Here is a 26,069-nt window from a genome sequence, read left to right as displayed (position 1 = left end):
ATTGATACTTCCTATTAATTCAGTAATAGTTTTTTCTTTTTCCCTGAAGTTCAAGATTGAGTATATTCATCTTAGTTGTTATGTCTGTAAGAAAGACTAAATCAGATAACCAGCTATGATCACTAAGTTCTACATAATTTTCGTTTCTAGATTCTACAAACTGTTTTATCTCTGGAAGAAGCTCTAAAACTCGTTGCAGGACTTTTCCCTTACTAAGCCATCTAATTTCAGAATGTAACATTAAAGTTCCATACTCAGCATCGAGTTCATCGGTCAGTTTTTTTTTCAAAATTAATATTAATATTCATCGGTCTTTTTCAAATTAATATCATAAGCGATTGGTATCGAAGAATATTTGTTACCATTGTGTAGTAGAACCACTTTTAAATTATACTTGGACGAATCTATGAAAAGGTGTCAGTCCTCAGGTTTATGAACTTGTCGTAATTGCAAAATAAACTCATCAATATTTGTGCAATAAACCAAATTATTTTCATCAATAAAGTATTAAGAAAGTTCTTTTTGTCGGCTTCGAAAGCCCAAAATTTTTTAATTTTTATGAAGTAAATTCTAACCTTGCAGTCTTGATCCTAACAGTTCAGCTTGATTTTTTGATAAATTTAAATCCCTATCCAAGTCACTTAATTCACCTTGTGATATAAGGTATGGCTTATTGGAGGATAATTCCCAATCAAAATCATTGTTTCCTTTTTCAGTACTGCCTGATTCTTCATTGCTGCTTTCAAAACATACATTCACAGGTGGCTCAGGAACTGGAATAATTTCACTGTGAGGTACAGGCCTGATTGCAGATTGCATTGAAGGATATTTTACAGTATGCTTAGATTTTTAGAATTTCCAGACACACTTGTTAAACAAAAGTAACAATCTATTACACGATCCTTTGGTTCATGCTAAACCATAGGTACACCAAATGGCAAAGCTTTCCATGTACCTTTCAGCCATCCTCTTAAATATACAAAACAATTAGTGCATACTATATGAGGACCCCATGTCTTATTCTGATCACCAATTTTTACACTGAAAGTTCAAATGATATGCTTTTTTAATTAAAGGTGTAATGGTTTATCTATTTGATTTTACAGTAAACTCACCACATACATAACAAAAGGCATCCACATCATTTACACAATTTTGAGGCATTATGACACTGCACACTGTTAACAAACTTAATACTGAACAAAATTAATTCATTCCTAAATCCAGTGCTTAATACAAACAACAGAGCTTTGTTTTCAGCTACATGTAGTTGACCTACACAGTTAAGCTACATTGACCTGCACAGACATGATTAATCTTGTCCACAAAGGCTCACTCTTCAGAATTAGATATGATGTCATAATATGTGACTATGATATGATCTAATTCTTTATCTAGTATTGTTTATTTATAGCTTACAAAGTTATGATTATTTATGTTAACAAAGTTAAGCAATAAAAAATGAGCTAACAAAGTACAATATAGGATCTTAAAATGCTAACTATATGTTAAAAAACGAAAAAACCGAAAAAAAAAACAAAAATGGTGGGTGATAGAAAGATTCTGAGTTCATATTTGTTTTCAGCATAAAAAAACAGATTAAAATCATGTATCGATGTTAGAAAACAAAAATTATGTTTATCAGTGTAATTAGTTACATAGATAGTGTGGTTTCAAGTTGAGGAAAAAAGTCAGTAAATAATTATTAAACTCAAGTCTTTAATAAACCTTCACTTAAAGTAAGGCATATAAAAGAATTTATAATATATATATATATTTACAACAAATCGTTAAATAATTAATAGTAAGTAAAAGGATCTACTATTTTCTTAATTACTGAAAATAATCCAGATGCTGTACCCAGTCTTCGTACTACATTACATGTTTCAAATGACTCATCTTCTCCATTAGGGCAGTCATCTTGGTCATCACATACCCATGATTTAGGAATACATCGATGATTTCTGTATTGGCTGTATGGATTGTATGGCAAATCATCATTAAAACACTGAAATAAAATAATTAATATTATTATTAACTATATTACAACAGTAACACTAAAACATGCAACTTCAATCATTTAAATATCATGAAAGTAACATTAGTCATAATTAATTTAAACATTACTTTAAAATTGTTAAAAATAATGGACAACTCACTAATTTGTAAGAAATTCTAATTAAGAGTTAATTATGCATCCCCACTTTTAGCAGATTTAATGATGGTGATATTGTTAAGTGCCCATCTTAAAATGTTAAGAAATAAATTTATCATGTAGTTGAATAATGTATTCAGTCTGCATTGTGTTTATTCATTTAATGTCTGTTGTTTTTATCAAATTTAATGAATTTGTAAATTTTTCAATTTTCAAGGAATCTTGGTTTCTATGCACTATGTGTAAATTTGGATGTTATGATTAATGTTTTAGTATCTGTTGTCTGTTTTTATGAGATCATTTACAAGGGTTGGTTCTATTGTTATATGTATTGCTTGTGCATGTTCTTTTTATCCAGATGGAGACATCAGACAGACTAGATACACATCCAATAGCGACATAATTCTGCCTATTTGTAAAAAAAATATAATATGTATAAAATACTGGTGAATGATAAACTAATAATCAGAAAATTAAGTATTCTATTATTTTTAAAACAAAAATTAAACATTTATTTAGTTAAATATTAACATGGTATGTAACTACATAGATCAAAAGCAAAAAACTATATACACTTACTTAAAAAAAATCAGAGACAACAGTTTGTATTCTAAAATCACTGCCTATGAACACTAAGAATGAAAATAGTAATTGTTTAATGCTAAAATACTTGTGCAAAAGTGAATCATGTGAAACAACTGCTTGTGTGAAAACGGTGGAAAGTTATTTTATTGAATAGTAATTATAATAGATGCTTACAAATATTGATTACTTATTTACAAAAAATATCATTATTGCAATATTATCACTAGAAATTTATTTTTGGTGTGTGGACCTTAATATATTTTTTATTGTTGCAAAACTATTTTTATCTATGTACAGTTATTCGATTGTGTTCAGACTGATGTACTAATAGCATCAATGAGGTATGTATATAATAATATTTCATTTCTACTTGAAATTATGATCCTGAAATAGAAAAAAGTATAGACTAAAGATTATACATTTTGTACCTGAAATTCGTAACGACCATTACAGCGGCTATTTGTCTTGCAACCCCATTCATCAGATCCATCACTGCAGTCTTGATCTCCATCGCACACAAACCCTGGAGCTACACACCCAAGTCCGTTAAAACACCTGAAATAATCTCGATCACATGTCACAGCATTTGCATTGTATGCAGTACTTCCAGGTCGATTAAATGGTGTACGACAGTTTTCTCTATTTTCATCCCACCTAAAAATTATTATTTTAATTATTAATTTATCTGTTTCATAATTTTTGCTAATGGAAAAATTACCTGTATTGAAGAAAATGCAATCTTATTTATCGACAGAGAAAAAAATTTTAAGTCTAATTGTATCTCATTGTTAGTATTTGTCATTTTTATGATAATAAATACCATAGATAAAACTGTAAGTTATAATTAAATTTGTGCTACTGAGAAAAAGAAATAAGCTTTTATCAAAATTAAACTTTCAGCACAATACACATCTTCAAAGCTTACTGTAAACTGCAAGTTTTTTGTATTTCTTATTATGTTGCTAAACAGACTTCATGTACAAATTTCTGTTTTTTCCATTAACTTCTTAAGCACCTTCTTATAGAGATATCTGCTACTTTAGAATGGGTTCTTATAGAATCTTAATTAAAATGATTAAAAAATAGACAGATGTATATTTTTACTATCTCTTTCAGTATTGATACATTTTCTGTAGTCAAAAATTATGTTTATTTTTCTTAACGTGATCAATAATAATGATTTTTGCTAATGTTTATATGCTTGTAATGTGCCTGAAAGTCTTTTACTTAATTTATATTTCGCATTTCTATGTGGAATCTTTTAATTTTGGTCTCTGCACACTATTTTTATAGACAACAGCGTTGTTACAAATGTTAGAATTAGATTTGTTGTTATCAGTTATCTTATTTAATTTTTTGTTGATAGTTTAAAAAGCAGATTTAATATCAGTTTAATTACCGTTGTGCGAGTCATGAGGGGTGTGCTTGATGTTGTACTGGTGTCGGGATACTTCCAGCTTGGATGGAGTATCGATGACTTGGTGAAATTAAGGTGGATTCTGGACAGTCTCCTGGGCATCAGAGTGCTGGTTACTCTGGAAGACTTGACTAACGCCAAGTCTTCCACCTGGGGTTCACCACTCACTGATCCCAGAGGCGCCCCTGGGGGGCGGATGCGGTCTAAATTTAAGTGAGGAGATCGTACTCTAAGGTGGCTGAGTATGAGCAGTGATTTTGCGGAGTTAGCATCCGTCCTGGAGGACCTTGGTCGTAGGCTTAGGGGCCCGGGTTGTGTCGGCAAATCAGCCTGCACACTGCTTGTGTGTAGTGTGTCGCAGTAGGGGAACAACTCACTGATACCGCCTGAACAGGGAACAGCGGGATAGCGGTGAACGCTGAGGTTGCAGAAAGCTCGTCTAGTCTGTAACCTCGCTTAAATTTGATTCAAAGTGGGGTAACTGTGGTGGCTGGGAAACCTTCTACCATTGCAAGAGCACTGGCTTTTCACCTACAGAAAATTTACTAGCAGAAGGGATTTTAAAAACACGGTATCTTGGTCGCCTGTCCGGTGACGGGCAGGAGATCTGAGTCCGAGTGTAGGCGGACGAATCCGCGGGGGCTCTCTGTGTGTACAGACGGCCCATCAACGTAGAAGTGGGTCCCGGAGATGAGTGCTTGGATGGAGTTCCGGCATTGTGACGGGCACCATAGATGGGTGTCCCCTTGGCAGTTTTTACTATATGGGCAGCCGCACGGGAAGAGAGCCGGCCACTAGAAGAAGTGTCGGTACGGATACGGTCCTCTTAAAGACTTCGGTCAGAGGAGCTGGCGGTTGCAAGACCGGCGATGTCCAGGCGTCCTTCTCTCCCCATTCATGGTTTGCGCTGAAACCTGGGAAGGAGCATTTGCTGTCATGTCTTGCGGTAATGAGCGGACTAGCGGCTGGGCATGTGGAGATGGCGAACTCTGCGTTCGTCGGACTCACCCGTCCTATCCCGGCAGGGCTCTGTGATATTGGGCACGTGTACGGTGCATAGTTTCCAGCTAATATAGAGCCGGGTCTGACTTCTCTTGCATGCAGTCGACAGGCTTTTCTTCAGTTTCGTGACTCCTCTCGGGAAACGGTCTGTGACCGGAGCCCGGGTATGGTAGACCGGCGCGTATGCGGCGTCCGGGGGAGGGGGGGGGGCTGCGAGGGCCTTGTGAGCCCTGGAACACCCTCACCCATGATAGTACACCATTTAAATTTTCTGTTTGCTCGCTTTGTGATCAAACTTTTCTTTCTTTGCTTGTTTTTTGATTTTTACTACACGATTTCTACCTCAATAACTTCGTGTGTTGTAGCTCTCGAACGTATGGCAATTTTAAACAAAGGTTCGTTGGGTGGTGATCCGGTTTCTGGCACTACGACGCAGAATGGTGACGTGCTCCTGCTCGCAGAGTGGGAGAGGCTCGAACGGCTTTGTTCCGATGTCATTACGGCATTGGAGAATATAAGGCCAGAAAATTCAACAAGGATACCATGGATAAGGTCGACGGCGCCTTGAAAGGAATTCGTTCGATGCGATGCGGCTCGAGCAGGCCAAGCTGGTAGAACAAATTTCTGGCCTCCAGCAGGCCTCGACTGAGGCGGTAGGTGGCATCCAGCCTCTGTTCACAGAGCTCAAGGAGGCAGCTGTCGCCGAAGTTATATCGGCGAGCGCATCGTCTGTGAAGGGGGCGATGCGAACTGAATTGGAGACCATCCGTAAGGAGGTGGCTATGCCATCCTTTGTTGAGGTCGCCTTCTGGAAATCGAAGTGTACCTTCTGTTGTACAGAAGAGACCGCCGCGGACAGTCCAGCTGTGTTTTTGTTTCCCGAAGAGGGAAGCAAAATGACCGCTCCTGAGCTCGAGAAGAAGGCTAAGGAGGTTCTGAAGCCCGTTGAAGACACCCTGCAAGTCAGGTGTGTCAAGCGGATAACTGGTGGTGTGGTGCTGGAGGTGGCAAATAGGGCTCAATCGAGTCTTTTTCTGAGCCAGCAGTGAGCCAAGGCTGGCATTAAGGCCAAGGCCCCAGTTAACAAGGGGCGGAGGGTACTCATTTACGATGTACCTTTGGATGTTGACGAGTATAACTTGCCGGCGGCTATACTGCGGCAGAACGCCCAATTTTTATCGGATATTTCTGAGAAGGACTTTGCTAGAGTTCTCCGAGAGGTTCCGTCGCCTCAGTAGTGCGCGTGATGCGTACACTGTGTGATGGAATGCTCTCCCCGCATGAGGGATATCCTGTGTAGCCGAGATCGGTGGTTTATCGGTTTCGGCTGTTGTAGGATCGTCGACCATGTGGCACTGATGCATTGTTTTAAATGGTTTGCGTTTGGCCACCTGGCCAAGCGCTGTTCGAGTGAGCTTCTGTGCTGCATCTGAGGCAAGGAGGGACACAAGATGTGGGACTGTCCTGCTATGCAGGAGAGTAAGTTGACTTTCCTCAACTGTACTAGACTACTCCGTCTCCTGCTGGCAAGTCAGGAGACGATATTAAGCAAGCCACAATCAGTGTGGACTGTCCCGTGAGGAAGCGAGCCTACGCTAGACAGCTGCAGCGCATCTCTTATGAGTAGGCTCAAGATAGGCCAGGTGAATGTAGCCCGTTCCAGGACCTCCCTGGAGAACTGCGTTAGGATCGCGAAAGATTGAAACTAGACGTGGTTTTAATTCAGGAGCCCTATTGTATACATAGCCAGGTTCCAGGGTCACGAGGAGCAAAAGTCCTACATACGAGTGGAGCTGACCACGTATAGGTTGCCACATATGTGGCGAACCCAGGTCTTGGAGCACTTTTGGCGTCACAGTTTTCAACTTCGCACTATTTATGAAGCGAGATCAAAATTGGTAGGGAAAGCATCATTGTTTTCAACATATATTGTCAGTATCGTGACCCGCCAGGGAGATACATTAATGTACTGCGGCAAATTGCTCGTACGTACGAGAATGCGAACCTTGTGATCGGAGGCGACCTTAACGCGCAATCAGCGCTTTGTTGTAACGAAAAAGTTACTGACAAAGGTAGGGCATCGAGGAAGCAATCATTGAGTCGGGCCTTAATGTGCTAAATCAGGCTTCCAGGTTTCGCACTTTTGAAACTCTGCGAGGGAGTGCTAAGATAGTTGTGACTTTGTGTAATAGACTTGCGTTGGGCAAAATTAGTAACTGGAGGATACATCCTGAACAGTTTAGTGGTCTTCGACTAATCGTGTTTGAATTTTCTCTGGGATCTGGTGTGAGAGACGCTTCCGCTGTGGAGGGAAGGCTACTCACTCTAAATGCGGATTGGAGGAAGTTCGATGAACTCCTACAAGCTACTGATTGGGAAGTCGGTGGTATTCTCCCGAACTCGGTGGCGCGAATCCAGCAAAGGCTGATAGAAGTTGCGGAGGCCTCAATGCCGCGTGCAAGGGGGACCGTCAAATCTTTTGCCTGGTGGTCTAAAAACCTGGACAGACTTAGGCTCGATATATACAAGGACTGTAAGCGGTATCAGCGGTTACGGAACCCTGAAGATTGCTAGGAAGTCTATACAAATGATTGGGGAGGAATACAGTTCCTCCCTTAATGTAAACTACCTATGTGAAAACGCGCTCGGATCCTTAGTTAAATTGAAAAGTGTGTGCAATAGAGAGTGGGGCTTGGGCGTTCGTGCGTGCCGGGTAATATATCGTGCAGTATTCGAGGCGATACTGACTTATGCGTCACATAGCTGGAGTGACTTAGCGGGGAAGCGGAATTTTCGAGAGAAATTGCTGCGAACCCAGCGCCTTGCTCTCATTACCGTTTGCAAGTCATATAAGACGACTATGACGGCGGCATTGCCAGTTCTTTCGGGGGTAATCCCTATTGACTTACTCGTGGTTGAGCGTGGGGAAATTTATACAAGGGTTAAAAACGGTGAGCGTAAGAGCTTAATTTGAAAGGAGCAAGAGAAGTAACGTTGCGAAATTGGCACGCTGGATTGGATACTGCGACCACCGGTAGGGTAAGCTACGAATTTTTCCCAAATGTTAAAGAGCGGATGAAGTTGGCAGGATTTGGACCATTACGCTTCCAAACCGGCCACGGCAACTTTAATAAGAAATTGTTTGATCTCGGTCTGAAGGAGAGCCCACTCTGCGATGAGTGCAAGTTTGATGAAACGAGCTCCCACGTGTTGTTTGATTGTGCGAAGTATGAGGTGATTCGGGACCTCACACGTGATAGATATCGTGGTATTGGGATAAATTTTGGACAGACCCGTGTAATGGTGGGCAGTAAGGCAGTATGTAGGATCTTCACCGACTTCGTACACGAATTGGGTATTCTGCGCGGTTGAGGAGCAACCCTGGCTTATCTGCTTTAGATTAAGTCTAGTCTTTACTTAGATTTAAGTTTTTAGTTTTAACACGACCGCTAAGACACTCAGGTAACAGGATTGCTCGAAGTGCACAACAGGTAGGGTTGCCACGCTACAAGAGGATTCTGGTCCTGGTCGCTGAGGTGGTATAAACGTCCACGCGGCACACGAAAAACATACACTAGCAAACACACACAACACACCTTCGGACTAGTCTGCTAGTCCGAAGAAACATCCGTGTGGTTGACAACACACCCAAGCCGAACCACGACAAAAAAAAATTGCATGCGAACACATCTAAATACACTTATACGCCTTGGTCTCACACACACACTATTATATCTTTCTATCTGTTTTCTATTTCCTTCCTATATGGAGCCCCGAGCTATACGCGCTCGTTCTCGAACGAGCTCGGCTAGTCAGGAGCCCCTGGGGTAGTTTTTCCAAGCTTCTGGTCATGCTGAGAGGTACCTCCACGTGGTATCCGCTGGGCAACGGCGTTTCCCTTCTTAAAGTAAGTGTAGAGCTCTGTCTTTGGATTTTGTTGAGCCCGACTAGCTACCTTTCCTAGCTAGCCAGTAAATGTTTTTCATTAGATTTTTGCGGCGAGATTTTCTTACTCGCATCTTTTTCTGAGAAGACGGCTAAACTTTGATGAGGTATGACCAGTGAATTTCCAGTGGCGTTCGCTAGACGGGGTAAATAAAGCTCATGATCCAACGCGGGAAATGAGTCTCGTACCCAGGGATCTTGGATGCGCACTGGGTCGCAGACTATAATCCCAGAGGCGCTGGTTTCGCACAGTTCGTTGAAGCCAGGGACCTCTACTTGCTTAATGAGGGAGAACAACCGCCGACTTTCTCTTCCGAAATGGGGGAAAGTTACATCGACGTCACCTTGATGACTGCGATCTCATTAGGTGTAAAAGTAGTTGGACTGTCTGGCTCGAGGCCAGTGTGAGTGATTGTAGACTTATAACCTATGAGAACGCTTACGGTGGCGGTCCAAGAGCGCCAGATTCAGGTCGCTATAACCTAAGGGGCCTGGATCAGCACAAGCTGCGGCGCGAGTGTGCGATTGCCTTACAGGGGTTGGAATGGCGCATGGAGCACAGGGAGGAGGTGGAATTGATGGCTGAAAAATTCGGCCGGGCCATCAAGGCTGGCTGCGATAGGGTCCTACGGCGGCCTCGGCCAATGGACGGGCCCTTAGGTAGTGGCCAGTCCGCTGATCGGAGAGTGCCTGGAGCCGTCATGACCGCTGCTTCCGGGGAGCCGTCTGGTAAACGCAGGCGGAAACTCGGGAAAAAGTGGTGGTCCTCTGATCTTAGCGTGCTGCGCGCAAGAGCTAGCTCCGCTAGAAAAAGATACCAGTGTCGCTCCGTAACGGGGATTATCTTTGATGAAGTGCGCACTGAGGGTCTGCGGATCTACCGGCGCGCCCGTAATGAGTACGTTCATGCTATCAAGGAAGCCAAACTCAAGTTTTGGCAAGACTCCATGCGTGAGTTGCAGCGCAATCCCTGGCAGCTCGCGAGGTAATGTTACCGGCCAAACCCACTGCATGTGCTGTTCAGTATGCGATGCGGGTTTGGTGGTCGTGACCACACTTTAACATCTGTGACGACTTACCAGGCGTTCCTGGATACTTTGTTTACAGATGCAGGGTTAAGCAGAAGTTGCCGTTAGGGCGGGTGAGCCGCCATTCCTTGGCGTACGGGCTGTGGAACCCGTAGATATAGTCCGAGGCACCAGGAATTTACCAACTTGATCCGATTTTTTCTATCATCTGCTGCACGTCATAAGAGAGCCGCTTGGCATACTGTTCTCGGGGTGCCCAAACTGGGGTTGCTTTCCGACTTGTTGGAAGGTGGCTTTGGTGAGGGTGCTCTTAAAATCAGGAAAGGATCCGAGTGCGGTTAGCAGTTATCGACCCATCAGCCTCTTGCCGGTAATCGTCAAGTTGCTTGAAAGGCTGGTTGCGGAACGGGTCTGAGACCATCGATATGAACTCATTTCTAAATATTGGCCAGTATGGCTTCACGAAAGGGGTTCGCACTGAGGAATGCATCTTAAATGCACTTGCGGAGGTGGAAAGCGCCGACTGCATTTGTTTGCTTGGAATTTCCCCCGCCACCACATCATTCGGTCGCCGTAACTCATAAGACCAAATGTCTGTACCACAAACGGCTACTGAGCCTCGAAGTTTTTTAGCGACCAGTGACCTAAATAGTTCCTAGAGTTTACTCAACAGCGTGAGCGGACTAAGCGCGGTGCCATACACCACCGGCTTACGTATCCCAACCGCTCACTCGTCACATATTTACTGAAATGGGTAGGCGTACCCCGTCAACTACTAAAAATATACATGACATCCACAAATTAAAATTTACTTTGTCAAGACAGCAATTCGCTGCCACGCCTAGGTCGCTGAATGCCAGCAACTACCTGTCCACCATATTAAAGCGCTTGGAGCACTAACTGGCTGGTGGTCAGCCATATATCTCAAGGTTAGCTTCCCACAGCAGTGCGTTAGGAGTCTTTTCCTTAACGAAACTACTGATATCGGTTGACCATAGCACCCGCATCAAGGAACACATTCCGACAATGCGGTTTTCGCCACATTGACTCGCCGCTTGTGACCAATTTTCCCATTGACCTCTAAGTTCCTGGGTGGCCCGGTCTATGGCCTCCCCAATTGTAGGGCAGTCAAACATCAGGTGTTCATTTGACTGGACCTCCCTGTAAATGCACAGCTCATCAGCTGCCAGGTGGAACCGAAAAAGAAATTGGTTCAAATTAACATAGTTGGTGACCACCTGGGCACCCGTTCCCCATAAAAACGAACTCGAGGTTCGTTTTAAATTTACATGGTTGTTGAGCACTCGGGCTCCCGTTGCCCTTAAAAACGAAGAAGAGGCATACCATCCCCCCAGATCTTGTATAAACTTGTACAAGGATCTTCCCTTAGTCGTGGTGTTCCATTCTTGCATTGCGAGTCTGTAAAGCCTCCTTCGCAGGCAGGAGATGGGCAACTGTTCAAAATTTAGAATTTCAACGGTTCATTGAAATCACCGTTCCACTCCGGTACAGGTTCAGCTCGAAACCGCATCCCACACACCTCCCTGCTTCCCTGCCTCTTGCAATTTTTACATGGTCGCTCGAACTTTCACCACTAAATCGATTGACAGAGCCTTTCCCAATACAGTGGTAGTCTTGTAGGAGGTTGTTTTAAAAACACCAGTGCGTACAATTAAGGCTTTGTGCTGGGGACTCCTTCAATTTTGAATAAGTGCTCTCCCAATCGATTTAGTGGTGAAAGTTTGGGCGGCCTGGTAAAAATTGCTAGAGGCAGGGAAGCAGGGAGGTATGTGCGATGCGGTTTCGAGCCGGGCCTATACCGGAGTGGAACGGTGATTTCAATGCACTGATTCTAAATTTCGAACAGTTGCCCATCTCCTGCCTGCGGAGGAGGCTTTACAGACTCGCAATGCAAGAATGGCACACCACGACTAAGGGAAGGTCCTTGTATAGATTTATACAAGATCTGGGGGGATGGTATGCCTCTTCTTCGTTTTTAAGGGCAACGGGAGCCCGAGTGCTCAACAACCATGTAAATTTAAATCAATATTTGTTTCGATTCCACCTGGCATCAGCTGCCAGGTGGAACAGCTGTGCATCTGCAGGGAGGTCCATTCGAACGAACATATGATGTTCGACTTCTCAGCTCTTGCGAGCCAGAACTCAGGTCACCCTGGAACTTAGAGGTCAAGGGGAAAATTGTTATCTAAAAGTGAACTAAATGATTGTTTTCTGTTTCTTAAGTGTGTAAAATATTTTTAAGAAAACTTTAATTTTTTAAGGGGTGGGGAAAATCAAAATATTACATAATTTTATTAATGTGAATCAGAAGTTGCACAGTTTACTCATGTGCTGTAATCATCACATTCTGATATTACATAATAAAAGAACAAAAAAAAATTTAATGGAGAGGATGCTGGGACTGAAACCCTGGTTGACCTGAATCAATGTAGACCAACCCCTTCACAACTATATTTGCTATTTCATTGTGTGTAAAAAAGTAAATAAAGTATTAATTATTATCTTATTTTTTCAGACAGTTACCTTTATTTAAAATTTTTACCATATCATTGCAATGATTTTTATGACTGTTTTTTTATTTCAACTTTAAAATTTTTTTTGAGGTGGCACTAATAGGATAAGAATTTTAAATTTAGGTAAAATTTTATTAATGGTGTTGTAGCATGAAATTCAATGTTTATTTGTTACATTTCTGAGGTTATTTGTTAATTCCATCATTAGTAGATTCTAGTCTTACCCATCAGCACAATCCTGTCGCCCATCACACAACCATGAGATTGGTAGACACACATAATCTCCTCTAGTATAACATCTAAATTCATTCTTCCGGCAAATATTTCGTGCAAGTTGGTCAGGGAAATTGTGTGACCTACAGTTCAGTTCGTCATCTCCGTCTGAAAACAAAATTATATTAGAAAAAACACTGTTTCATATAAGCGTGCTCTTTTACAAAAATAGTCTATGTGAAAAGTATGAGATTAGGTCTTCTTTTAAACACTAGTTTCATTGCAGCCAGATTTGTTTTGAAGTACTGAGGATCTGGGAAAAAAAAATTTCATCAAAAAATAAAAAAAACGATGTCTTCATGTTAATCTATTCTCTTGGTCTGTAAGAAAGGAAAGTATATGTATAAAGCTATATGAAGACAGGCATATAAAATGTAACTAATTCCTGGAGCTAGACTTGACTAATGTGTGTGTGTGTGCGCGCGCGCGCGCGCGTGTGTGCGTGTGCGTGTGTGTGTGTGCGCACGGGTGTGTGTGTGTGTGTGTGTGTGTGTGTGTGTGTGTGTGTGTGTGTGTGTGTGTGTGTGTGTGTGTGTGTGTGTGTGTGTGTGTGTGTGTGTGTGTGTGTGTGTGTGTGAAGCCTTAAGACTTCCCATATTATCAAATTCAAATACGTAGTTTTGATATACCTAAATTGAGTTGTTTGTGAAGCAGTCACATAATGAAGTAACTCAATTTGATAGTTAAAATCATAATTTTAACTCTAATATAGTATATGTATTATGTACAAATGAACATAATATAAATGTTTAATTGTAACATACATATTTTTATCATGAGTTTTCTTTTAGAATGAACAAATTTTTCTTCTGTCTAAAGGAAGTTCTTTACTTCAAGAAGGGAAGGTAATTCAGACAGTATAAATGTAAAAAAATCATCCTTGTGCTGTTATGTATAGCAGATGCCTCAAACAGATTCAGTTACCAATATTACATAAACCTAAACTGAGTATGATTTAGATACATAAATAGAACTTTAACATTAAAAAAATATGTTTATATTTGGTTTTGCCCACCAGCCTTATCAAAGGTTGCAGATGGAAAAAAATCTGTAAATTGAGATTTAAATTTCTACAACTAGAGGAAAAATTCATTGATTTAAATACAAACGAATGAACATTTCTGTAAAAAAATCAGATTTATTTAAGTGTGATGTAATAATTTAATATTTTTGGGTTTAAGAAAAAATAAATTCTTAGAAATAATAAATTATGATTATTACCAACACAGTCATCTTCTCCATCACACACCCAACTCAAAGGAACACAAATATCGCTGTTCCTGCAAGCAAATCCAGAAAATGGACTTTCATTTTCAACATAACAAGTAACAGTCTTCCTTGGTGTAATACCTATTAAAAAATAATCAGTCATGTCTAAAAATTCACAAACTTATTTAAAATCAAAAGCCATAAAATAAGACCATAAAACAATTCTAGACACTTTATTGTAACAAAAACTTGATTTTATTTGTATAATTATAAAATAGAGTTTTTTTTAAAACAAGTTTCACAATAAATACATTGCCATATAATAAATAAAAGAGGTAGGACATTCTGTTCATGATTCACTTAGGGGTGTGGTGAAATGATGTATTCACAGTCATGAAATATGATTTTTTGTTATTTAGTTACAGAAAGTGGATTTTGCCAAAAAATTGGTGGAAAAATTTAAAGCATCAAGCAATTGAAATATCTTTTATACAAAATTCTTTTTTGCAATTTTTACCAGGGTAGTTAGGAATGCTACAGCAGCCTGACCCCTCGGCAGTTAGCTGTCACAAGCTTCTGAAATGACTCTGATACCAAAGAACTACAATGTTACTGTGATGGATGAAAAGGAGAGGGACCAAAAAAAGAATTAAAATTTTTCTAAATTAACATGGAAAAGAATAACTTATTTCTTAAGTACTACAAAAGTAAAAATAAAGTAACCCAAATTTTATTGAAACTTAAAACACTTATTGTAAATAATAAAAAGCATAAGCTTATATTTTCCCTAAGTAAATAGTAATATAGATTATTGCAAAAAATGGAAATAATTTCAGGCAAATTCACGAGAGATATATCATAATGTGGTATTAGAGTTGGGTTTGATTATTTTGATTTATACGATAGTATCACACACACACACACACACACACACACACACACACACACACACACACACACACACACACACACACACACACACACATACATACATACATATATATATATATACACACAGGGAGATAGAGGGGAGAGAGAGATTCATACTTTTTCATCACTGTGTAAAATGCTTTTAACATCCTTGCAAAAAGTATTTTATTAAATTACTTCATAACTCAGTTCGATGATTAATCTAATTGGTTAAAATAATTTTATTACTGTTTTTTTTTTGTATTTTATCTCAAGTAAATTCTATAGCATTGTCTAATTCAATTATAGTTGTGTGATACAATTAGCCTGTTTGACTCATTAAATATTACAATGTTGAAAGTTTTTTAAATGGTTAATATGAAATAATTAAATTTAAATCTATTCAATCTTTGTTAAATGAATCATGTTAAAAAATCACTTTGAGATTTTAATATTTTTGCATTGCTCACAAATCCCTCAATGAGCAGGCATGGCATTTGGGAACAGTTGGAGTTAAGTTATGATAACGACCAAATGAAAAATATGATCTGGATGAAAAGAAACCACTTTAAGGATGTAATATCTTTATTACTATCAACTATCACAAAGTGGTCACATTTATTTCCATTTTATAAGATATTTTATTTTTATAATGAGAACTTGCAATCACGAGTTTTGTTGTTAAGAAAAAAAAAAACGAATAAATAGTATTAATTACATGTGCACCCAGATTGTGAAGTAGCTTAGCTGCTAATATATTTCATTTACTAGTGAATCCAGGGGAAATGTTGTATGTTATGCTGCACAACGAAGCTTACAGACAAATTTGCTGCTTGAAGTATTAAACTTGTTTTTGTATGAATCTTACATCATTAGGTAAATATCACCTTTTGACAAATATACTACAACAAAACTTTTGTGTAAATGATGTCTTTCAATACTATTCCATCACTTCGTATTTAATTATTTATTACATGGTAGTAATAAAGAGTAAATATTAAATATATTATGTATAGTTAATTTTTTCTATCCTTGGATAAAGAGACTTTAACACTGTATTTATTTTAAAAGTTTTCTATTACAAAAATTCTACTATAATTATTTCTAGATGAACATCTTTACTTACATTTAATGATTTCACACAAGTTACAAATTTATTAATCATCAATTCGGCTAACTAAAAAATAACATGTAAATACGTAATAAATATATCTTATGTGACAAATAAAGATTTTATTTACTGGAATGATGTCAGGAATGTGTGGTATATAATAGCAATTAATTCATTACTAAATTATACTCATGCAGTCAGAGTCACTGAACCGCTCTTTGTAAGACTCTCTCTTGAGCAAAATGTACAAGAACCACACTGTTCCCTCATGTAGATAAACGGGTAGTTTTGTCAAGTAGTATATAAGTCATCACTTGCACCTTTGATGTCATAATTTCTATTCTATGTCATAATATCATTATCATGACTTACACCCATTGGTTTATCAGTTTTTGAGGGTTGTATAAATCTTTCATGTTTTCCAATACCAATCCCAATATTTAACCTTTTTCATTAGTCTTGTCCACTTAGACAGTTTAAGTAATATACTAATGTATATAATAGAATAGTTTTAATTTACCAGTGTAACATTAGGAACACTGACAATTCACAACTGTTGCTATCTAGTCATTAAAAATACCAGTTTATAAATTATTGTATATTTTTATTTATTTAAATACAAGACACTCTTGATATACCTTAAAAACAATTGATCGAAAAGTTCTTGTGGATATAGACATACCTATATAGTTGAACTACACAACAAAGAGTTCCCTAGTATAAGTAAGTTTTCCATAAATCTACTTCTGATTAGTTTTTACCGATTTGTTCTAGGAAACTGTTTACATTCAGAATACTTATCTACTAAAGCAGTCTCATTTAAAATATCCACAACAATTTTTGAGATAGTCCACATCTAAACAGAGACAAATCCACTTAAATTAATTCAATTCTGTTTTGGTCTAGACAAATGCCTACAAGAATACCGATAAGGAACCTTTATTTCATATTGTGCAGTAGTAAAAATTTACTGAGGTATTCAGATGAGTATTTTAAGCCTCAAATATTAATATCATAAGATACAAAAATGAATTATACTGACCTATAGATTTTAAATGGGAGTACTTTTCCCCTGAATTATACATCATACCAGTTGTTTGAATGCTCTGAGCAACTGGAATATTTGATTTAAAATCATCTGTATAACCAGTAAAGATGTAAAAAGAATGAAACAAACTTGTTGCTTTTGATACTTCTAATATTAGTCGTTCTTCTTTATGAACAGTAAGTTTGTAAATACTGCAGGGTTTTAAATTACTTATTGTAAAACGTTTTATATCAGGAATCAAGTTTACTATCTGTACAAGGACTGTTTTAGAACCTTCATTGTACCTTGTTAATAACTCAACATCTAAAATATATCCGGTATGATTGATTAAGTCATTTTTAAAAGAAATCCCAATATTTCTTATGTTCGTCAAGTTCTTTTCTTCCCGTTGTATCATATTTATTAATGCTATTGCCTCTTTATCTGAAAAAAAAAAATACTAAATAAATTAATATTAAGATTATTTTAATTAAAGGACGATATAAAATGAGTGAAGAAAAACTATAGAAAAACGCATTTTTTATTTTCAGCAATAATGTTGAGAAGTAGAAATGCTCACATAAGTATACCAATTTTGTGAGGATGGAGAAATCCCTCTAAATTTCAATAAAATATTTTATTGAAAAGAAGGTAGTGAAAGTAACAACATATGAATGATCTATACGTTATGTCAAATTTAATTGGCTCACTGAAGAATTTTTAATTAATATCCAACCATTTACTAAAAAATATGTTGTGCATTTCTCAAAATGGTAAACGTGTACAATAGTAGGCCTACACATATAATGGTATAACATGCAAATCAAAATGTATTACCTTCATTGAGTGCTGGTGTTCCATTTTATTTTCAAACAGATATTCAAAAGTTAATGCAAGATACAGATATTAAATACACTAAATAATGGAATCGGAAATTACAGCAGAAACTAGTTATTTTTAAATATTAGAACAGGATAAAATTATTTTAATTAAAGACACTTCGCAAGAAATACTAGAATTTTCGAGGTTTCTGTCACCAGAATTATCATCGTAATCATCATTGTTACTTTCACTACCTTCTTTTAAAAAAAATAATTGATTCCATAGTATTAATGTGTTTCCACATTATAGTATAATTTGTTTCCATATTCATTAATGTGTTCTTGTCGGATAGATTCAGCTTCTGTTTCCTTAACTTTATCACAACACACCTTCCAATTTTTGATATGAAACGTCTTTAAAATCTCACCGAATACCGGTTCCAGAACAGAAATTTGTAACGAAACGAAAACATTTTTCCCAACCCCGAAGGGAGAAGACACCCACCTTGTGACGTTACCGGTCGCCACACCACCGCCACCGTTTCGAGATCTGAGGGGCTTTACCGGAGGTCGTCTTTAAACTTTCTAACTGTTTACATCTCACAGTCATCAGCCCGGCCTCGGTCGGGATGCCACCGATGTAAATGCCTCGGCAGACATTTGCATCAGTAAAATACAAATAAAATTTTGCTTTCACGTAGGCCTCAAACGGACATCTTCACGTCCAACCTAACATGATTCCCTCAAACTAACTAACCGAAATCGCGGACCCCGCGCCTAGTCCACATTTGACGGCACCGTTCGTGAATGCGAATGCCTCAGAAAACGAAGGAGCTGAAACTTAAATCAGTGCTACAATCATACCAATCAAAATTATGTTTTACGCAACAGAAATTTTTATGTGTAAAAAAATAAATGAAAAAAAAAAATAATAATTCAACATGTCAGTCTCAGCTCGCGCAAAAGCCAGCCGGAAATATAAATTACGCATATCTTTGGAAAGGGGAGGTTATGAGCCACGCACAGGTACCCCAATATCCGGTGCCGAGCGAGTGAGACTGCTTCGGGAGCATCACAAAGCTGAAACGGCGCGAGCATCTCTAGCGCTGCTGTACCCGAACTTATGGACATAACGAGTGAAGATAACACCCATACATCTGCCGAAGACGTCCCCAGGCTGATATCCATCAGCCTGGGATATCAGTCGAATTGATGCGATGCAGGACCATTGGCGAGCAGCGGACAAACTTTTCATAACGGTATTTGAGAACAATCCGTTTGGTCTATCTTGCAGCGTTTATGATCGACTTTGGTTTGACAGCGATTTAAAGCAGGCGAAAGCTCGCAAGATTCCTCTTCTTCAGACTAAATTCCCTGGCGAAATATAGCGGCATTTCGTTTATGTAGTACTTGTAGTAAGTCGATAGATGCCAATAAAATCCCGACGCTGTCTCGCTCAAACGGATTTCGATAACCCACGAAGACGGACGGCCTGCACCGCTTGACCCGATCAGTGTTCGGTTGATTTAACCGCGCTTACCCTTTATGCAAATTCGCTACACTACGAAGGTAATTATTGTATATCGGCCAGGTGACAAACGTACCCGTCGATTTGAACAACATGGTGCAGCAACTAACGAGTTTCTGCAATCTGCAGAAACCTACAAAGCTTCACAAGCTTCAGAGAAATCATCGTCGATGCCATCAGCCTGTGCGGCAACTCCGTCTTGAGAAAACATAACGTCGGCGATGTATGCCTGGTGGACAAAAAACGATGGTGGAAAGACTAACATCATCCGCTGTTTTTCCTCGGTGCCGTATACACAAACCATAAAGTGTCGGTCGAAGATGTTAAGTTATGTCTTTATCAATCGCACCTGCCATATTCAGCGAACTTGACAAATTATTACCAACCACTCGACCAGAATTGGAAACCCCGATCGTTCTCTGTGGCGATTTCAATAATGATCTACGACACAATAGCTCCTTCGTTGACTTGAAGAAGAATGAATTCGGCCTCAACTACGTGCCCACAGAACCAACAACACTGGGAAACACCACTATCGATTATACGTTCACCAGGCACATTGATGTTGATGTTATGCTTTATGTCTGTTACTTCTCATATCACAGACCAATATTGAAAAAATTGTCGTCGAATAATAGTGTAAATAAATTTCATGTACCATTTAGTGTCTTTTATGTTAAATTAAATTTAGTACGCAGTCAATGTCTCGTTTTTATTTCAATTCAATACACTAAAAGTGACTCGCTGACATACAGACCGACCAATTAAAATCAATCAATCAAACCAATCTGTATAGTTGGCGAAATGAAGGAACTAAAATTTTTATTGGAGACTCAGTTTTCTTCAAAGAATATGGTGGTGGCTCTCCCATTTAACATTACAGGTAAGTTGATCGGTTTGTAGCTCAGAGGAACTTCACCCAAGGTCTGTAAAGTTTCACGTAAAAACAACGACCGTGCGCCCCGACAGAGCCCTACCCGATCTTCTTTCATTCATGTCGGCTAATTTATTTTCACACAGCGTTTGAATATCTTTGGTATCAAAAGTTACGATATGACTTACTACGTATCCTTTAACTTCTGACCAAACCAACTAGATAGGATTTAAATCCGGGTGATATGGATGTAGTCGGAGAACGTCATGACATTTTTTTGTAAAAGTTCGTCAAACACATAACAGATTTAATTGGTTTGCTTGGCATTTCTCCTGCCACCACCCCACTCGGTCACCCTAAGGCATAAAACCTAGTGTCTGTGCCACAAATGGCTACTGAGCATCGAAACAGTTTAGCGATAAGTGTCCTAACTAGCTCCTAGAACTAACCTAAAAGCGTGAGCGGAATAAGCGTGGTACCATACACCAATCTCTTACGTGTCCCACACACCCACTTGTCATACATCACTAAAAAGGATAGGCGCACCCCGTCAACTACTAAAACATTGACTCAATAATTAAATTTATCTCGTCAAAGACAGCAATTTGCTGCCACGCCTAGACCACTGAATGCCAGCAAGTATCTGTCCACCATTAAAGCGCTTGGAGCTTGGATTTCTTTCCAAACTATGCTCCCAAACGGACGCCGCATAAGAGGTCATACTTTCGAAGACATCTCGGTACACCATGTACAAATGAGGGGCCGACAGTCCGTAATCCTTTTGAGCAACCCTCCTAAGCTTCTGCATCACAGAGAAGACGTCTGCCACTGCTTGCGTAATGTGGTTGCTAAACAACAACTTCTCATCAAACAAAACACCTAGGTACTTATGAACTCGAACTCGACTGATTATACAGCCCTTATATTTAATACGGGAGTTACGACTGTATAATAATTTGTCTGTACCCTTGAGAAGCATAAAATTCGTCTTGGGCACAGAAATCTTTAAATTTTGAATGTCCATCCAGACCTCGGCGGTTGACAAAGCCGAATGAGCTCGGTCTTCTAGCTGCGGTCGTGAGTTACCACGAATTAACAGGAGACAGTCATCGGCGAAAGCCTGGGCCGTGACCCATTCCGAGAATGTCAGTCCCAAAAATCCGCCGAATACCAGGTTTCACAGCAAGGGACCGAGAACGGAGCCCTGTGGGCTTCCCCCGGTGACCGATTTCTCCACAATTAGGTGCGCATCCTTAACCAGAGCCGTGCGGTTAGACAAGTAGTCACGTACTACGGTCTGCAGAGCTACTGGAACATTGCGGCTTTCCAACTCGTAGAGGACAAAACTCCAAACCAGGAAGAAAATACTGCCTCTATGTCAATAAAAATTGGCAAAACATATTTACAGTCGGCTCTTTCCACCTCCGCAAGAGCATTTAAGATACAATCCTCGGTTCCAACCCCTTTCATGAAGCCATACTGGCCTCGATTTAAAAAACAGTTCATATCAAAAACAGTTCTAGGCAAGAGGCTGATGGGTCGATAACTACCGACCTCAATAGGATCCTTTCCTGATTTTAAGAGCACTCTCACCAAATCAAATCGACCTACCAACAAGCCGGAAAGCAGCCCCAGCTAAGGCACCCCGAGAACAGTCTGCCAAGCGGCTGTCTTATAACAGGCAGCAAATGGTAAAATATATCCGGATGATTATGGCCAATCCCCGGTGTTTTTTTCAGTGCTATTCGAGAAACCACTCGGTGAATATCTACGGGATCTACAGCGCGTACGTTAGGGAAGGTCGTAAAGCCCGCCCTAGCGCTGACCTCTACTTCATCCTCCGGAGCATCTGGAAACAAAGTATCCAGGAACGTCTGGTAAGTCGTCACAGATGTTAAAGTGTGGGCACGACCACCAAACCCGCATCGAACACTGCACAGCACGTTCAATGGCTTTGGCCGGTAACATTATTTTGCGAGCTTCAGTGGCTGCGCTGCAACTCACGCATGGAGTCTTGCCATAAGTTGAGTCTGGTTTCCTTGATGGCATGAAAATACTCATTACGTGTCCGCCGGTAGATCCGCAGACGCTCAGTGCGTACGTCATCAACGATAATCTTCGTTAGGGTGCGACACTGGTATCTTTTCCTAGCGGACCTAACTCTTGCGCGCAGCACACTAAGGTCAGAGGACCACCACTTTTTCCTGGATTTCCGCCTGCGTTTAACGGACATCTCCCCGGAAGCAGCGGTCATGACGGCTCCAGGCACTCCCCGATCAGCGGGCTGGCCACTACGTAAGGGCCCGTCCATTGGCCGAGGCCGCCGTAGTACCCTATCGCAGCTAGTCTTGATGGCCCGGCCGAATTGTTCAGCCATCAATTCCACCTTCTTTCTGTGCTCAACACGCCATTACAACTCCTGCAATTCAGCTGCGCACTCGTGCCGCAGCCTGTGCTAATCCAGGCTTCTAAGGTTATAGTGACCCGAATCTGGAGCTCTTAGACGACCTCCGTAAACGATCTCATAGGTTATAAGCTTATGATCGCTCACACTGGCCTCGGGTCAGACAGTCCAACTACTTGTAGTTCGTAGCAAGTCTCCCGTTACCAAGGTGACGTCAATATAACTTTCTTCCAGTTCGGAAGAGAAAGTTAGAGTTTGTTCTGCGTCATTAATAAAGTAGAGGTTTCTGGCTTCCACGAGACCAGCGCCTCTGGGGTCAGTGAGTGGTGAACCCAGGCGGGAGACTTGGCATTAGCGTCCAGAGCAACCAGCACTCTGGTGCCCGGGAGACCATCCACAATCCTGCCCAACTTCGCCAACAACTCATTGATATTCCATCCAAGCTGGAAGTATCCCGACACTAGTACGAAATCGAGCGTACCCATCGTGACTCGCACGACGGTGAATTCCTCATCCGACCATTGGATCATTTAAAAGACACCCAATCAATTTGAGCCAACTACGATCGTGGAGGACGGCCGTTCCCCACGAGAATGAATTACATCCACTCCGTGGAAGCCGACCACCGTGCCCCCGACCGCGTACGTCTCCTGGATCAAGAGGACCTCGAGGTTGAACTCCAGTTGGAACAGGGAAGTGGCAACAACTTCTTGCAGTCAGGGTGTAACCGCTCCACTCTCTTCTTGGCCGCGTTCAGTGTAGTCTATCTTCATCCCGCACAATTTTAGTATTTTTTCTTCCACCGGTTCTCTTGACAACAGATGTTATAGTTCATTCTCCCAGCCAGGACAGTGCTTTAGTGTAAACTTGAAACTTTGAACCAATAAGGCCCAGCGAGCATATTTTGTTTTCTGCCGGGTGGCCTACCTTAGCCATGTCAAAACCTTGTTGTCCGTTCTGAGGATGAAAGTTCGGTCTTCGAGGTACGGTCGATAGCGTTTGATTCCCCACACCAGGGCGAGACATTCGAGCTTATTTGAGTGATATTTGTTCTATGCCTCTGAAAGCTTTGTGCTGGCGTACGAGATGACTCTTCGCTGCCCGTTCTCGGCTTGCTGATAAAGCACGGTTTCCAGTCCTCAGTGGCTGGGATTTGTTTACATGACTGGGAAGCTCTGGATTTGGCTGAGATAACCTCAACGGTCTGCTGAAGACCTGCCGAACAGCTTTGAAGGGTTGCTGTGCGGTGTCTGTCCATTTCCAGTGTTTCCCCCGCAGCAGGTCAGTTAGCGGCGCGGAAAGCTCTGAGAATTTTGGGATATATTCTCACAGCCAGTTCCAGGTGCCGAGGAACTTCTGTAGCTCCTTTCTTGACCCAGGAGTCTTGTGTTCAATGATGGCATGTAGGAATGTTGCTCATGGGTGTGATTTCATGGCCCAAAAATGACACTTCGTCTCGGCCAAATTGGCATTTCTCCAAAGAGCACGTCAGGTGATGAAGTTGCAGGCGTTCCAGAATCAAGCCTAGGCGGCGTAAGTGTTCTCCCAGCTACTGCTGTAAACAATAATGTCGTCCAGGTAGCCCAGGCGGAGGAGGCCATCCCAACCCCGTAGGGGGAAGACACCCGCCTTTTGACACTTCCCGTCGCCACGCCAACCTCCCGTTCCTAGCCCTGATGGGTTTTAACGGGAGTCGTCTTTCGCCCTCTGACTTTTTACATCTCATAGTAATAAGCCAGGCCTAGTTGGGATGCCACTTATGTAAATGCCTCGGTAGACATTTACATCCGTGTTTATAAACTCACCTTTTGCCTTCGCTGCAGGTTTAAGCTCCGCCGATTCATTAGTTCCTTGCGTTTGTCTATAAAGTTGAGACCAGAGCTTGGCAGTAGTCTGCAGGCGATTATATTGATGCCGAAATCGGTCGATGAACTCGGACCAATTGAATTGTAGGTCTTTGTATTGCCTGGCCCAGGACAGAGCCTCTCATTTCAGCTTCCCTTCCGTGTACTCGACCCATTGCTCAACAAGCACGCACTGTTCTGGTAGCGGAATTTGTAGACGAGAAAGGAACATATGTTGGCATCCGGCTGGGAGGTCCCAAGTTGAAGCGACTAGCGAACTTCTGCCCTCTTCAGGTGGTGGTCGACGATGAATTAAAAATTTACTCTCGTGCATGCTCTTTTATTGAAGTCTGAGAGTGGTGGCCGCAGCGCTATTGTGGGAGAACTGCGCGGCGGGAGTGACGCTTGTATCAGCACGTACGTACACTGTGCTCCCGCTGATATATGAGCTACTACCGTTGCCGTCCGCCGATATTAAGTTAGGCATATATGTGGTAACAATATATATATATATATATATAGACTGTTTTATTTGCTAACCTATTATTATTTAATGTAACCTTTTTCCACTTACTGTTCGGTTTATGTTAAACATAAAAGAATAAACAGAAATATTAATGTTCAAATTTTAAGCTAAGGTTTGTATCCCCGGTCTGAGAAGGATGTAAAACCTTCAGTAATAAAACGATGTTGACTAAACCTTGAATAGCAGTTCATAAATAATTAAATGAAGGCATAATTTTCAGATAAATAAATTACAAAGGGATTAACAATAACTTTTAAAAACTATGATGTTAAGATGCTTAGAAACCGGGTGGAACAATGAAAAACGGAAAAGATGAAATATCTGCTACGGTTAAGATGTAGTGGAGGAAATGGGTACATGGTTCTCAAAATTTTAGAATAAACTAGGTAAAATAGTATAATAATAAATATGGCTTACTAAATTTGATTTACCAACCTGATATTAATCTCGGTGTATTTATATTGAAATCCACTTGAAGTTTACATGAAACCGGTGTAATTCTCACAGTATATGTATAATTAGGTTTCAACCTACTTAAAACGTATTCTGGTTTTGAATCTCCAACAAACGTCCATTGTGCTTCCTCTTTACCATTATTTATTAAAACAAGACGATAACCTAATTTATTAACATTTATAAACTTATGCCAGTTCAAATCTAAATTTACATATTCAAGAGTAAAATTGTTCATATTAACCGGTGATAAATCACGATTTAATATTTCCATTTCTGTTACGTTACTGTTACTGCCATTGTTGTCTTGTATATCTCTCCGTTTTCTATTTATACTGGGAAATAATTGATGTTTTTTATTTGAACTCTTTTCATATAAATGCTCTGTATCGTAGATGTCTTGTTTATTATTTTTTAAGTTATA

The 26,069-nt window shown here is 40.2% G+C and overlaps 1 protein-coding gene across 1 annotated transcript; it reads right to left on the bottom strand.

Moving 5' to 3' along the window:
- Positions 1-1,710: 1,710 nt before the first annotated feature.
- Positions 1,711-26,069, bottom strand: LOC142322826 (uncharacterized). Its single transcript, XM_075361897.1, has 6 exons — positions 25,628-26,069; positions 17,211-17,639; positions 14,161-14,289; positions 12,891-13,047; positions 3,169-3,394; positions 1,711-2,008 (listed from the first exon to the last, which is right to left on the bottom strand). The coding sequence occupies exons 1-6, from the start codon at positions 25,917-25,919 to the stop codon at positions 1,799-1,801; spliced, it is 1,443 nt and encodes a 480-aa protein (XP_075218012.1). The 5' UTR covers positions 25,920-26,069; the 3' UTR covers positions 1,711-1,798.

This window comes from Lycorma delicatula, chromosome 4, assembly GCF_047948215.1.
Source record: "Lycorma delicatula isolate Av1 chromosome 4, ASM4794821v1, whole genome shotgun sequence".
Classification (NCBI taxonomy): Eukaryota; Metazoa; Arthropoda; class Insecta; order Hemiptera; family Fulgoridae; genus Lycorma; species Lycorma delicatula.
This window is presented reverse-complemented; position numbering and strand designations above follow the sequence as displayed.

What these genes read in the sequence shown, in the direction of transcription:
- LOC142322826 (XM_075361897.1), bottom strand. Translation starts at nt 25,919, where the DNA reads ATGGAAATATTAAATCGTGATTTATCACCGGTTAATATGAACAATTTT. An exon ending in CTCCCATTTAAAATCTATAG is followed by an intron (nt 14,290 to 17,210) that starts GTCAGTATAATT and finishes ATTTTTTAATAG; the next exon opens with GTATTACACCAAGGAAGACT. An exon ending in ATGGTCGTTACGAATTTCAG is followed by an intron (nt 2,009 to 3,168) that starts GTACAAAATGTA and finishes ATTTTATTTCAG; the next exon opens with TGTTTTAATGATGATTTGCC.